The 15821-nt window shown below is 39.1% G+C and overlaps 1 protein-coding gene across 1 annotated transcript in view; it reads right to left on the reverse strand.

Moving 5' to 3' along the window:
* Positions 1 to 15821, reverse strand: part of Polk (DNA polymerase kappa) — a 61458-nt gene that overhangs the window by 39387 nt on the left and 6250 nt on the right. The window contains exon 2 of the mRNA XM_028760090.1: positions 202 to 367. Coding sequence (XP_028615923.1) covers positions 202 to 336 — 135 coding nt within the window. The 5' untranslated portion in view covers positions 337 to 367. The remainder of the gene's footprint in view (positions 1 to 201; positions 368 to 15821) is intronic.

The raw sequence follows: 15821 nt of genomic DNA on the forward strand, positions 1-15821 counted from the left end.
CATTCTTTTGCTTTTATATGCATATTATACAAATTCAAAGTAGAAAGCTTGGTAGCAAGAACAACAGATTTGAAAGGTATGTACACGTTTCATAGCTTAATGCTATATTAAAATATTTTTAATGAATGAAAAGGAGAGTAAATCAAATTTAATGGTTTTATACTGAGTAAATCATAGATATTGAAAGAATTGAGAACATACCTTTGTGGCTTCCATGATAATTTTGTTAATTTTCTCCTTATCCAACCCTTCCATTCCTGCCTTGTTATCATTTAGTCCCATCCGGAGCAGAAGGTCGTCTTTGAAGTTGTTGTCCTTCTCCTTTGTGTTATCCATGATGCAAACACAGTAATTTCTTCCTTATTATCTGCAAAGGCACACAAATACATATTGCTCTTAAAAGTATCCACAGAAGTACTGGAGATAACAACCATTAAGTAGAGTTCGTGCATAGCATGCAAGAGGCTCTAGGTCCAGTCCCCAGCATAGCATCCGAGAGAGGTGGCACACACTTGGAATCTTAGCACTAGGGAGGCACGGAAGAAAAAATCAGAAGCTCAAGGTCATCCTCAGCTATTTAATAAATTTGAGGCTAGTTCAAGCTACATGCAATCCTGTCTGGAAAAAAAACAAAAACATTTCTTAGTTCTTGAAAAATTACTCCTCAGCTGGAGGTAGTACTGCATTTCTTTAATCCTAGCACTTGGGAAGCAAAGGCAGGTAGATCTCTGAGTTCGAGGCTGGCCTGGTGTACAAAGTTATGTCCAGGAGAGCCAGGGTTACACAGAGAAACCCTGTCTTGAACACCCCCACAACCAAAACCAAAACGAAACCTACTCAAATTCTTGCCATTACTACCCTAAGCTTTCTATCTTTTTTGGAGACAAGGAATGAACATTTCCTGCATGTTCTGTGCCAGCTACACTGTTTGCTACCCTACGTATACATGCTACATAGCCCTGAAAGACAGATGTTACTACTCTAGATACAAAAAGAGGGGTCTCAGAACATGTCTGCTAACACAAATTTGCTGGAAAATGACTACACATTTGTTTAAAAAAAAAAAAACACCCAAGTCCAAACCTCATTTTTTTCTATAGAAAAGTTTTTTTTATGTGCTCCTCACCCACCCAAATTCATACCTTTTCATTCTGTCATTAAAAACCAAACAAAAAATGCCAATCAAACAAAAAACTTAGGATCACACACACACACACACACACACACCCCTACTGCTGGGTGTGGGGCCTACCTGAAGTATGGTGAATACACCCAGTGAAAGTCCATTGGGGAAAATATATTTTCAGTTGCAAGGAGCTATCAAGTATAGATAGCTTCTTGGTGAGGGTTGGGGACTCAGGTCCTATTCCCCTTCTCAGCAGTGGGACCATCTAGGCTTGAACCTATACAGGCAGTGTGTGTGGCCACAGTCTCTCTGAATTTATATGTGAGTCGGTCCTGATTGGAGGGCCCTGTTTCCTTGGAGTCGTCTATCCCCTCTAGCTCCTACATCCCTTCTGCCTGTCTTCTGCATAGTCCCCCGAGTCTTAAGTTAATGATTTGATGAAGACATCCATTTACAACTGCTCTAAAATCTTTTACTTTCTGCATACTGTCCAGCTCCAGTTCTCTGTAGAGCTCCCATCTACTGCACAGAGTTGTTTCTCTGATGATGGCTGAAGTAGAGACTCATCTATGGGTATAGCAGAATGTTATTAGGAGATATTATATTGCTTTATATAAGATTTGGTTAGAACAGCGGTCCTCAACCTGTGAGTCACAACCCCTTTGGTGGCTGAATAACCCTTTTACAGGAGTCACCTAAGACCACTGGAAAGCACAGATATTTACAATTCACAACAGTAGCAATGTTATGGTTATGAAGTAACATAAAAATGACTTTTATGGCTCAGGTCACCACAACATGAGGAACTGTATTAAAGGGTCACAGCACTAGGAAGGCTGAGGACCACAGCTTTAGAACAGTAATATTAGGCTTTCCGTTAGGCCCATGGCCTATCTAGTCTAGGGTTCTTGGCCACAACAGAGGTGTCAGATACAGGTTCCATGTCATGGAGTGTGTTTACGTCCAGTCAGAGTGGTGGGTTACTTCCAGATGGTTTTGCTACTATTATACCAGCATATGTTGCTGGCAGATCACTGTTACAGATTACAGGGTTTGTAGCTGGGTTGATAGTTACCTTTCTCCTCTGGTAGCATGAATGAATACTTTCCAGTACCACGAACACCAGGCATTCAGGATGAAGCCTCTCGTTAGGCACCAGCTCTACTTTTCCATGTTTGATGGAATCACGTAAGTGCTATATCAGCAACAGGGACTTACCAACGGTTTTGGAAAACATCAAATAGCTTTGGCAATAGCCTGAGATGTTTCGTGGCAATTTCTTTCGTGTCACTTTGGCCAATGATTTGAATATATGTAACCTATTCCTGGGACTGGAGGTTTTACTTGGTGGCATTAGATTCTAGTTGGGGCATTGTCTCTTATTTGAGGACACCACTTTGATTTCTTTCATATATGTATTTATTTGAAGAAGCTTCTATAGTAGTAGGTTTCCATATGGCCCCTCAAGTGGTTCTTAGTGTCAGTTGTCCCTCCCCACACCTCCCTCACTTCTCTTCTTTCCTCTTCCTATTTAGTTCTCCCACCCCAGGAGAGCTCCCTCTTACCAGTGTTCCTTTATAACAATATATCCTAGATTCCCTTCCCTGGGAGATCCCCTCTTTCCCTCGGTCCCCTACTAGGTACCTAACCTCTGTGGTTATATGGACTGTAGAACACACATTGAAAGCTTAAAAGCTAAGATCCACATATAAGAGAAAACATACAATATTTGTCTCTTTGGGTCTGGGTTTCTAGATTCATCCATTTATCTGAAAATTTAAAAACTTTTTAAAACAAGCTGAATATTCCATCCTGTAAATGTATCACATTTCATTATTCATTTACCAGTTGATGGACAGCTTGGCTGTTGTAAATCGTGGCTATTATGATTAGAATATCCACGAACAAGTATCTCTGTGGTAGGATGTAGAGGTACTTTGGGTATATGCCCAAGAGTGATCTAGCTGGATCTTAAAGTGAAACAATTTCCAGATTCCCGATGAACCATCATGCTGATTTTCACAGTGGCAGGACAACTGTGTACTCTCATCAGCAATAAGGGTTTCCCCTAACCCACATCCTCACAAGCAGAAGCTGTCATTTGTTTTATTGCTCTTGGCCAATGTGACCGGTGTAAGGTGAAATCATAAAGTAGTTTTTATTTGCATTTCCCTGATGACTAAGGATGTTGAACGTTTAAGTGCTTCTCAACCATTTTGTGTTCCATCTTTTGAGAACTGTTTAGTTCTGTACACCATTTTCAAACTGGGATTCACACACACATACTTAGATATGTAATTGATACAGGTCTTTTCACATTGTGTAGCCTGCTGCTCTGGGCAACCGAGTGTCCTTGGCTATACAGAAGCTCTTCAGTCTTATGAGGTCCCATTTATTGCTGGTATTAGTGCCTGTGCTAGTAGTGTCTTGTTAAGTGTTTTCCTGTATCATGAGTTCAACACTATCCCACCTCTCTTATCAGAATCAGGCCTTATATTGAGGTCCACTGGGAGTTGTTTTATGAAGGGTGGTACGTATGGATCTATTTACATTCTTCTACACGCAGCCTTCTGGTTTGACAGCACCATTTGCTGAAGATGCTGGTGTGTGTGTGTGTGTGTGTGTGTGTGTGTGTGTACACTTTTGGTTTCTTTGTTAAAAAAAATCAGGTATCCATAGGTGTGCGGACTTTAATCTGAGTCAATTCAATTCCACTAATCAACATGTCTGTTTTTTTTCCAATCCATGATGTTTTATTAATACAGCTCTGTAGTCCTACTTGAGATTAGAGGTGGTGATTATTTCTCATAGTTATTTTATTAATCAGAATTGTTATATTACTTTAGTTACCTTGTATTTTTTGAGTTTCTATATGAAACTAAAAATTGTTTTTTCAATGTTGTAAAGAAAACTGTTGGAATTCTGATGGGAATCATGTTGGGTCTGCAGATTGCTTTTGGTAAGCTGGCCATTTTCATTACATTAACCCCATCTACCCATGAGCATGAGAAGTCTATTCATCTTCTGGTATCTAATTTATTTCTTCAATGTTTTATATATAAAATCATATTATCTGCAAATAAAAAACACTGACTTTTTTTTTTCTTTTTGTATCTCCATGGTCTCCTTCAGTTGTCTTATTGCTCTAGCTAAGACTTCAAGTACTGTATTGAATAGGTGTGGAGAGAGTGGGCAGTCTTCTCTTGTTCTTCATTTCAGTCAAATGCTTGGAGTTTCTCTCTGATTACATTGGCACTGGCTGTGGAATTGCTGTAACATACCTTATTGTACTGAGGTATGTCCTTTGTCTCCCTAGTTTCTCCAGGACTTTTAACATAGAGGGATGATGGGGTTTTGTCAAAGGCCTTTCTGCATTGAATGAGATGATCATGTGGTTTTTATCTTTTGGTCTGTTTATGTGGTGCATTATGTGTATTGATTTATGTATCCTGAACCATCTCTGCCTCTCTGGGTTGAAGCCAAGTTGATCAGACAATTGGACAATAACTTTGATGTGTTCTTAGATTTGGTTTGTAGGTATTTTATTGATTTTTTTTGCACCTGTGTTCATAAAGGATATTGGTTTGTAATTCATTTTGTTGGTCTTTGTATAGTTTAGGTATTGGAGTAATCGTGGCTTCATAAAAAAAAACTAGGGAATATTACTTCTGTTTCTACTTTGTAGAATAATTTACGGAGTATTGACATTTCTTTTTTGAAGGTTTAATAGAATTCTGCACTGAATCCTTCTCTCCCTAAGCTTTTTGGACCAGGAAACTTTTAATTACTGCTTCTATTTCATCAGGGGTTATAGGTCTGTTTAAATTCCTTATCTGATCTTGATTTAACTTTGGAAGGCCAGATATGTCAAGAAATTCATCCATTTCTTTTAGGTTTTTCTAGGGTAGATTACAGGTTTTTAAAGAATATCATTATTCCCTCGATTTCATCAGTGTCTGCTGTCACGACCCATTTCCATCTCTAACTGTATTAATCTGGATCTTCTCTTTCCTTCTACTAGTTAATTTAGCTATGGGCTTGTCAATCTTATGGATTTTCTCAAAAGCATCAACTCTTCCTTTCATTGATTCTTTGTATTTATTTATTTTGTTTCTATTTCATTGACTTCAGCCCTTAGTTTATTTTTTTGCTATCTTATTTTGAGTGTTATCTTGTTGTTGTTGTTCTAGAGCTTTCAGGTGTGCTATCAAGTTACTAATATGAGATCTATCCAATTTTTTGATGTAGATACTTAGTGGTATCAACTTACCTCCCAGAACTGACTTCCTTGCGCCTAGGATAGGATGTGTTGTGTTTTCATTTTCACTCAACTCTAGAGTTTTGTAGTTTCCTCCTTGGTTTCCGTCTTGACCCAATTTTCATTCCATAGTGAGTTGCTCAGTGTCTATGAGTTTTTAAACTTTCTGCTGTTGATGTTATCCAGATTTAATCCATGTTGGTCAGATGGAATACAGGGTCTAATTTCAATTTTCTTATATTTGTTGAGACTTTCTGCTTTATGTATAAGTACATAGCCAGTTTTTCAGAAAGTTCTATAAGCTTCTGAGAAGGAAGTATATTCTTTTGTGTTTGGGTGAAATGTTCTGTAAATATCTGTAAATACAAGTCTATTTGATTTACGACATTTAACTTCAGCATTTATCTGTTTAGTTTTTGTCCAGATGCCCTGTTTATTGGTGAGAGTTGGAGTACTGAAGTCACCCACTATCACTGTGTGAGGGTCAGTATGTGATTTTTAGCTGTAGTAGTGTTTCATTCATAAACTTGGTGCTCTTGTGAAACCTCAAATTTTTATCCATTGTATAGAGGACAAATATAAAATAACACTACTATACATGCCAAGAGTTCTCTACTATATACACACATGCCAACTTCTGTTGCAATCATATGGACTATATAGAGAGCTGAATTCAAGTAGCACAACTATAGGAAAAAAAAATCCATTCATACCCAGGAAGTGATTACATGGCAATGTTATACCACTTTTAAAGCTAAGAAAAACCTTGGAAGGTTCAGGAAGGTGGCGGCTCACTTGAGCCCAACAATGAAGACCAGTCTGTACAAAACCCATACATATGAGCTGGCAATATAGTTCAATGGATAAGATGCCTGTCATGCAGCCTGACAGACAGCCTGACTTCAATCTCCAGTTCCCAGAGTAGACATAAGAGAACCAACTTCCAAAGTTGTTCTTTGACCTCCATACATGCTCTGTGGTGTGCTTGTACCAGTTTTATACAGATAGATGCACAGACCAGCAGACACACACACACACATACATCACACACACACAACAATAAATTTTAAAAAGTTTTACTCAAAAAATATATTCATAAAACTATGTAACAACCTGCACAACAGATTTAATTATTCTCAGGATTATTCTATTTATCAGAAAGGAAAAATTCAAAAGATAAGCAAGACTAGATGAATTCTGAATTATAACTCAGCTGGTGAGTTGAGGAATTGGGAAGGCATCCAAGTCTCTGTTTCAATTCTAATGAAGCTCCCTTGCCATCAGTTACCTCCAAGTTGGGGTTCACTTACACTACAAGTAAATGGTTAGGTGACAGCAGCCATGTACCTACAACAATGATAATGGACTCTGTGAATTTAAAGTCTTAATAACACTGCTCCCATCATGGGTATGACTAGAAAAAAATAAAAATTATTTTTATTAATATTGAAGGAATCTTTTAAAGGAAATTTTAATACTCTGACTTCTAATGGTAGTTCCATTAGAGAGGTAAAATTCTGGTGCATTGATGCAGGCCTCCTATAATCCCATCACTTGGAAGGCTGAGGCAGAAGGTTTTCCAAGTTCTAGGCCAGTTAGGGCTACATAGCAACACCCAATTAAAAGAAAAAAAGTATATACTATTCTCAAACATCGCTACATACTGCACCTCACTGGAGACCTTTACAACAAATCTTGATGTTTAAGTCTCAATACATACAAAATGTACCTGGGAGAGTTGGATATCAGCATTGAGAAAGGCATGTGCTTTCAATGTCCTCCCAAAGTGCTGGCAAAGTGTTGCTGTTATCTCTAATGGTCTGCATCTGAAGGAACATAGGCTGGGTTTCTGCTTTCAGTATTTGAACCCTTTTTCCCTTAACTGTTACGTTCAGTCTAATATTTTATTTCAGCAATTCTATTATTTGACATTGTTCTAGGAAAGCAGGCAAATATAATTCAATTATAATTTTACCATAATGGCAATACAAAAGAATTCCTCCATTTAATTTGCCTTGCCCTTTAAATGTTAAAGTGCATGAAAGAAACACGTTGAATGGCTATGATGTTACATATACTGTACATATTAACACATTTATATTTGTTAGCTGGCCAAACCTTCAGAATTGATTTGGGTTCTTAACTGTATCAGAACTGAGCTGTTGCAATACTGTGAGAAAGGTAAAGTCAGTCTACAGCTCCCTCCCTCCCTGCTGATACATTCATTTTCATCAGGATACAGATACACTTAGTATGGTTTATATGCCAGCGACTTCCAGGTTAATAGTGCTAGCTCAGTGCCTGCCTGGAACCTTAAGTTTTAGTATGTCCAGAAAAGTAGGGGAGGGACTTGCTGGGAAGAAGGCAGCAGTCAGAGAGAACAAGACAGATACAGGAGACGGTTAAGAGGGGGTGAACATGACCCAAATTGTTATATACATGTACAAAACTGTTAAATAAAAATGTTTCGAAAAACCTAACATGTCCAAAATAGAACTTCCCTGCCCAAGCCAGTTTCACTAGCTCCTTTTCTCCTTTCAACTGTCCAAGCACATGGCGTGCGAGTCACTCAGGATCCTTTCTTTTTCACACATCCATATCCAAACTATCAGGAAATCCTGTGGACTCTTTCAACACACATTCTGAGTGTAACTGCTTCTCACTTTCCTCACTGCTAACACGGCAATGTGAACTACCATTAATCTAGGGCCTGGATGATTACAACACACGCTCTGATGCTGCCTCTGCTCTCCTACTGTTTGATTATCAACTCAGAAGTCCAACTGATTCTACTTATTTCTCTTCCACCTGTTTCCCTGCAAGAGAAATGCACATGCACATGTGTGTGTGTGCGTGCGTGCATGTGTGCGTGTATCGTGTGTGTGTGTGTGTGTGTGTGTGTGTGTGTGTGTGTGTGTGGCTGAAGCTGACATTTTCTCATGGCTCTCTACTTTAGATGAAGGCATGGTCTCTAGTTGAACCTGGAGCTCATCAACTCTGGCTAGTTTAACCAGTCAGCTTGCGGTGCTGGGGGCCCTGTCATTGTTTTCTGAGGATTACAGATGAGCACCAGAGCTAACACCTCTCTGGCTTCTATTGTGAGTTCTAAGGATCTGAACTCTGGTCCTCATGGCTAGTGTTCCATCCACTGAACCATTTCCTCAGCTTCCCAATGATTCTTTAAAGACACAGATTAGATCATAGCACTTTTTGGCTGAAGAGTGTACGATGCCATTCTATCTCATTTCAGAATAAAATCTAAAATCCTTAAAATGACTTCCCCAGCTCCAAAGAATCTAGATCTGCTGGGTGTGGTGGTGCACACCTCTAAGCCCAGTGCTGAGGAGGCAGAGGCAGGTGGATCTGTGAGTTCAAAGCCAATCTGCTCTATATATTGAGTTCCAGGACAGCCATGGATACATAAGAAGATGCTGTCTCAAAAACAAACAAACAAACCACCTACAAGGCACAACAAAGACAGATAAGAATCTAGGTCCTTGCTGCTCCTCCACTCGCACAGTTGTCTGAGGCTTGCCTCCTCTTTCACCACTCTCTAGCCACAGTGTCCTCCTTGCTGGTTCTCAATGTGGCCTGTCACATTCCAGTCTTGAGACCTTTGGCTCTATCTTGTCCTGCATGCGACTTCATGTACGTCAGATAGCATCTGGGTTAAATTTTCATATCTCTTTCAAAAAGCCTTTGTTGAAACATTGTCTTCTCATTGAGGGCAGCAAACCCTGACCTCCCAGTTTTCAACTGTAACTACATCTTTTTGATTATTTCTACATCAAAGACAAAGTTATTAGACCAAGCTAATAGTTATACAGTGTGTCCTGAATATTCTAGACAGGCTTAGTCTCTAAGGTAGTGGTGTGAGGAGCAGTGTAACTTTTAAGGAAAGGGGGATCTAACAGCAGGTCCTTGGGGGTGGGTCATCATGTTTCTATCAGCTCCTCACCACAGGGATACCAGCCATGGACTCAACTCCATAGAACTGTGAGGTGAAATAAACCCTTTATCCTTATAAGGTGCCCACCTCCAATGTCTGTCAGGACAAGACAGCTTGACTAATGAGTAAAAACACACGAGGCTTTAGTGTCTGAGTCACCAGGAATTTTTTTGACATTATCATCTATGTTACTGTAGTGAGTCTTCTTTTGCATTTTATGAGTATTTACCTAACTTTTCGAAGTTTCTTAAATCTCTTATTAGTTCTGGTCATCCTCTTTTCGTTACTTCTTCAGTGAGTGTATCTAGAAATTTCTTGTGAAGATGTTCATATAACATCACAAGCATAATGACTTCCCTATTTTTGCAGGAAGTAGGGAGCCTTATTTCAAATGGCTTCTTTAGATCAGCAGATAATGTTCAGGGCTCAGCATGGTGCCTGATATGTGATAAGTTCACAGTCATAGTTATTCTTGCTGCTGTTATGAATGCTAAGCCAAACTTCCAGAGCTGTGAGGTTTGCTATAGTCTTACTTCTCTCTAGGTAATAATGATAAAATGGCCTGGGTAACCATCCCCAGGATGGAAAACTGAAAGCTCACAGATAACACAGGTGGGTTTTGTTTATTCTCAAGTCAGTTTTTAATGCTATGATTACTAAGCATCATCACAAGCAGAATAAACCAGATGAATGGATACAACTGGAACCTTGAAAAGAAAGATGGTCAATATTTTTGTAGCCTGAAATTACAGGATATAGTCTGGTTCACTAAGAAATGTACAATTTTCAGTGTGCTGACAAAAGGACAACCTGCTTCTGTAAAACAAAATAAAACAGAAGTGTACAGCTCAAAGGAAAGAATTCTTAGTTCCTGTGGTTTGGGACAGAGGTTGAAGAGCACATTTTCTTTGGAAATTTCTGAATTCTTCCCAGTCTGATTCTATTGCTGACCAGTCAGATTACCACTTAATTTAGTGTTTTTAGTAGTAATAAGGACGGAAACTTGCAATGTTTCAAAAGAAATGCTAAGGGAGAGGTTTTAGGATAGGGGCTTCTTCCAAAAGGTACACAAAAGCATGCAAACAATATCATGAGGACTTGGCATATTGACTAAAGTAATCTGAATTTACCAGCAAACATGAAGAATAATCTAACCCTAGGGAGCAGACAGTGAGAAGGGACAAAGGGAAAGAGATATGAAAGGGAAATAGAGCTAAAGAAGGCTCCTGTGTCTTCATTTCCAATACAATTTGAAGAATCAAGCCCCATACGGAGAAAACCTCAACATATATTAGACTATTATTTTTACAACTCCCAGATGTTCAAGTATTTATGTTTTCATCAACAGATTAAATACTTAGTGCAATATTGTAAACAGCAATTATTCTTTTACCATCCAATTAAAAACACAATGAATTGAGATTATTCTAAATTTAATTTTTCAAATTAATAATCAAATAATTATTAATAACCATAAGTTCTCTTTTCATTTTTATTTATTATAAGTTATATCTTAAACTTTAAAGATAAGTCACAACCCCACGACATTAACAGATTATTTTTCCATGTTTCTTTCAAACTATTTTACATACTCATAAGTGAAACCATATGTCTACAGTTTTATATAATGGGAATGAAAACACAGATGCAACATTGTGTTTTCAAAATGCAAAACACTTGGCTTGAATTCATTTTATAAATCTTTCTAAAAGGAGCTGAGGATGTGTGTTAGTAGCATAAGGCTTGCTTAACAAACTCAAGGTCCTGGGTTTGGTCCTGAGCACTGAAAAGGGGGAGGGATCAAAATAATTTAGCCTAAATTATTTTTTCCATTTAAATATATATCATATAGAAATGATACAAATAACAAAGCCCTGTACATTCTAAACTAAGAGTATGTATGCAGAAGAAAACTCAAGTTTTTACCAGAGACAGAAACCTGCTTTGGGGGACTTGTGGTGGTTTGAATGAGAATGGCCCCCAGAGCTCATATATTTGAATGTCAGGTTCCCAAGTGCTGGACTGGTTAGGAAGAATTAGGTTGTATGGCCCAGGAAGAGGTGTGTCACTGGGGGTGGGTTTTGAGGTTTCAAAAAGCTTATGCCAGGCCCAGTCAGTCTGTCTCCCCCCCCCCCATCCCATCTTTGACTGCAGCTTGCAGATCAGATGTGAGTCCTCAGCTACTGCTCCAGCAGTGCCAAGGCTGGCTGGCTGCTGCCACCCTTCCCAACGTAGTGATCATTGGCTATTCCTCTAAAACTGCACACAAGTTCCCTGTCAAATGCTATCTTTTATAAGGTGACTTCGCCATGATGTCTCGTCACACCAATACAACAGTAACTATTAATATACTCTCATTTGTTGATTTAGGGACAGGGTCTCACTCACTATGTAGCCTGAATAGTTTTGAAGGGTGATCCTCTTAGCACCTCTACCTCCAGACTGGTGGAATTACAAATGTGCAGCACCATACCTAATGCACATACTCTCTGATTGTCAGTAGCCTATCTATCTAGCTGGTTCCAGTGAGGAAGAGTGGGACAGAAGCCAGTCAGACTATCCACTCTTATCTACTTACTCCTACTGAGATATAATTGGAAACTATCTTCCTTTCTTTCCCAAGCTGTCCTTGAACTTTGGATCCTCCTTCCTGAGTGCTGAGATTACAGATAAGTACTAAGTCCAGGAAACCTATCTTCTTTAGTACAGAATAAGAAATACTCTGAAACCCATTGAATCACGTGTCAGTTCAAAAGTAAACTCCCAAGTCCCAGCTTAGGACTTTTGCTAATGAGCTGCATGCTTTGTAAAGGCTTCCTGGCTCTGTAACAGTGAAAACACACCCAGGAAGGAAGTAAACACAGTCAGGAAAATTTAAAACTATGAAAAGCTAAATTTATGGGGTGTGTGTTTCTGTACTCACCTGCATGTTTGTGTGTGCAGATGTACATTTGTGAGTATGTGGTGGCCAAAGAACCACCTCAGGTATCGTTCCTCAGGCACAGTCTGCCTTTGTGTGTCCATGTGGTTGTGTATTTAGAGGCCGGAGAACAGTCACTCCTCAGGCACCATCCAGCATTTGCTTCAGTTTCTGGTTGGCCTAGAGCTTAGCCAAGCAGGCTAGACTAACCGGCCATCAGGCTTCTCAGAATTCCATCTGGTCACTGGATCCAGGCACATGCCAAGATGCTTGTCAGTTCACATGGGTTCTGGGGATCTGAACTCAGGTCCTCATGTGTGCAGGGAAATGTTTTACCTATTGTGTCATCATGCAAGCCCTGTCTACCTTTCATTTGAGACAGTCTCTCACTGGCCTGGAACTCATCAACAATGGCTCGGCAGTGAGCTTCAGTGTTGATGCCTGTTTTTGTTGTTGTTGTTTTTGTTTTTTTGGTTTTCCTTTTAAACATGGATTCTAAGGATCAAACTCAGATTTACAGCTTCCCAGTTGGCAAATGTATATTTTACAGAAGTTCACCGTTTTGAGGATTGTTGATTCTAGAGATGCTAGCATGAAGAGGCAGGCTGACAAGGTCTTGGCTATTAGGTCATGGCAGCAAAAATATCTGTCCATATAAAAGAAATGCTGAGCAGATGAATTCTGTTTTATCTGAGATTTATGGTAAGGTACACAAATTCTAAGGGGTGTGTACATATGTCCTTAGAAAAGGATAAAAAGAAAGCTTCTGTAGTTCTTTTTCTAATACTGTACTGTTACAATATTTAATTTTACAATCTATAAATTAACTATTCAAATATAAAGTGACAAATGAAGGCTGGGTTATGGGGCAGGGTTATGTTATTAGTGAGGAACTGAGTAATTATGCTATATTCTATGTTACTAGAAGGAAACAAATATCTGCTAAACTCTAGCTGCTATACACAAGCTGTTCTTTCACGACTCCCTCTTGCACACAGCTCTGAGGCTGCTTCTGAGTCCTAACCTTGACATTGCTTTCTGGTTCACTGCTGTTGCTTTCTAAGTTTTCCCACAGTACTATCAGTGTACAGCAGGGGTGTCAAACTCCTTAACAACATAACCCTTTTCAAATGAGAGCTTAGATATAGTATCAAACTGAGCCTTTGTTTTCTAATGTGCAGCGCTCCTATAATTTCGTGAACATCCACCATTAAATACAACAGAAACCAGACAACTCAGCGTGACCTTCATTTCCTTTATTCTCTAAATTCCTTAGCAATGTCTGGATGGGGCTAGGGAGGAGATGGTGCTGTGGGTAAAAGCACATGCCACATTCGCCTGACATGAGTTTGATCCGTGGAAGCCAGAGTGGAAGAAGACGACTTTCCAAACCTGTCCTCCATGGATCACTGCCCCTCTGTAACAGAGGTCTTCCTTTTGAATGTTAGTTAGTACTTTCTCTGGGGACAAATTCTGCAGTAACTGTATGCAGTGCTTTAGGGTATGAGTCAGTACCTCATCAGCTCTTCCACTGACTACTTCCAAAACCACGGCTCTCTCAGAAGGCCACTTCACAAAAATCAGCACATAAAGGAGTCCATGGCAGAAAATACAGTCACCTGAGAGATTAAAGCAAACTGCCAATCCTTGGGGCATACGACTGTAATCCCAACACCTGAGAGATGGAGGCAGAAAGATGGCAGGTTCAAGGCTAGCCTGGGCTACACTGAAAGAGCTCCCAAAACAAAACAAGTTTGTTTGTTTGTTTTTTAAAGCAATAAAAACAGTTCAGAATAATAGAATAAGACATGGAAATATCAGCACATACTACTACTACTGAGAACAATGACACATGTTAATAAAAGAATCCATCAATCTAAATGAAGTGTGGATTGTTAAATATAAAGGAAAAGCAAGCAAGGTAAAAACTGGCAATGCCTATTTAAAATGTCCACCTCTATACTACCAACCATGTAGTATCATAATTTCCCTTCGAGACAGAAATATGACACTGAAGTTTGCAGTAAGGGCATGGAGACCAGCTTTGAGAGATAGACTAGCAATCATCACAGGGCCTGGGAAGCTGGAGGAAGGATTCAGGGGTTCTTGGAATACTGAAGTGGGAACCAGGATGGGAATGAGTCTACAACAGTTGGGAGGGTAGGGATGCAGCTGCATGCTATGGCACCTGATTCCCACACACAAGGCTCCGAGTTCCATTCCCAGCACAGAAAACAATAAAAAACAAAACAACAAAGCCACCCAGTAGGCACGCTTTCCCTCTCTAGTCATTTAAATATGGTGCCAGGTTAGAGGTTAGTTACTGAGTAACCCTCATGTCTGCCGATTACAGTTTTTCTACCAACCTGTCACTGACGGGTACAGGATGGCCACAAGAGGGGCAACAGTGACTCACAATATACAACACCTTAAACAACAGCAATGCAAGGGAAAGGGGAATTTTGAGAGAAAGAAATACTGGCATAAGTAAAAAGAAATTCTGTAGCTCTTGGATATTCTGTAGCTCGTGGGCCATGGGATTATTCTTATGCTAAGATTAGAGACTATAATGGTTAAACATCAATCATAAAATGCTACTTTCAACCACATAAATTTTATGTTCTGCATTGGCTGTTCTACATTACTGGAAAAGTGTGTTTATCACTTAAAAATCTTTACAAATCCTCTTAAAGTTTATTACAGGTTACTAGCTTGGGTTGCTTACACTGATTAGGAGCCTACCTACGTGTTAAGATCAAAGTCCAACTGGAAACCATTAGTCTGCAAGGCATACATGCCAAATGAAGCAAAACAGTCTTTTTTGTGTGCTAATACAAATGATAACATGTAAGCGAGCCCTACAGTGTGCCTACACTTACTTCCTATGTGTTTGTAATCAACTTTTGTGAGTATATTTACAAAAGTATCATTCTTTACAATGTTATTAACACTTAAGATAAATTACATGTGAGTTTCTTGAAAGACCTTTATATTTTTGAAACTACAATTGCCATTACTAGAAATGTAGGTAGATGGATTCAGTATATTTTATATAAATTAATATCTACCTGGTTACACTTATACATAAACTGTGCTTACAACAGCACAACTGAGATACATGCACAGTGAAGAAAAAATATTATAGCAATAGTGCTATTATGCAATTATTTATTTATCAATACACATAGAAAGTTATGGTTATTACAGACTAATCCAGTTAGGAATTAATATCCAAGACTATTCACTTACTTGGGACCTAAGACAAATCACCATTATATCAGAAGATTTCATGATTTTTAATGGGCCTGAGAGGAACACTGACAGAGGCTACAATGATCTATCAACCAGAAGAGAGAAAAAGGCAAAATAGTGCAGGTTAAATTGGAAAGTCAGAGAAACTTGGAGTGGGAGTTTTGTAAACCTTAAATGTTTCTGAGCTTTATGTTGGTCATCATAGTTCATAGGAGGTGTCAGAGGCAGAGGCAGGAAGATCTCTGTGTGAGGCCAGCCAGAGACACACAGTGGAAACAGTCTCAGAAAATTATTTTTTTCCAGCATTTTATTTACA

The sequence above is a fragment of the Grammomys surdaster genome, unplaced genomic scaffold, assembly GCF_004785775.1.
Source record: "Grammomys surdaster isolate TR1022 unplaced genomic scaffold, NIH_TR_1.0 126391, whole genome shotgun sequence".
Classification (NCBI taxonomy): domain Eukaryota; kingdom Metazoa; phylum Chordata; class Mammalia; order Rodentia; family Muridae; genus Grammomys; species Grammomys surdaster.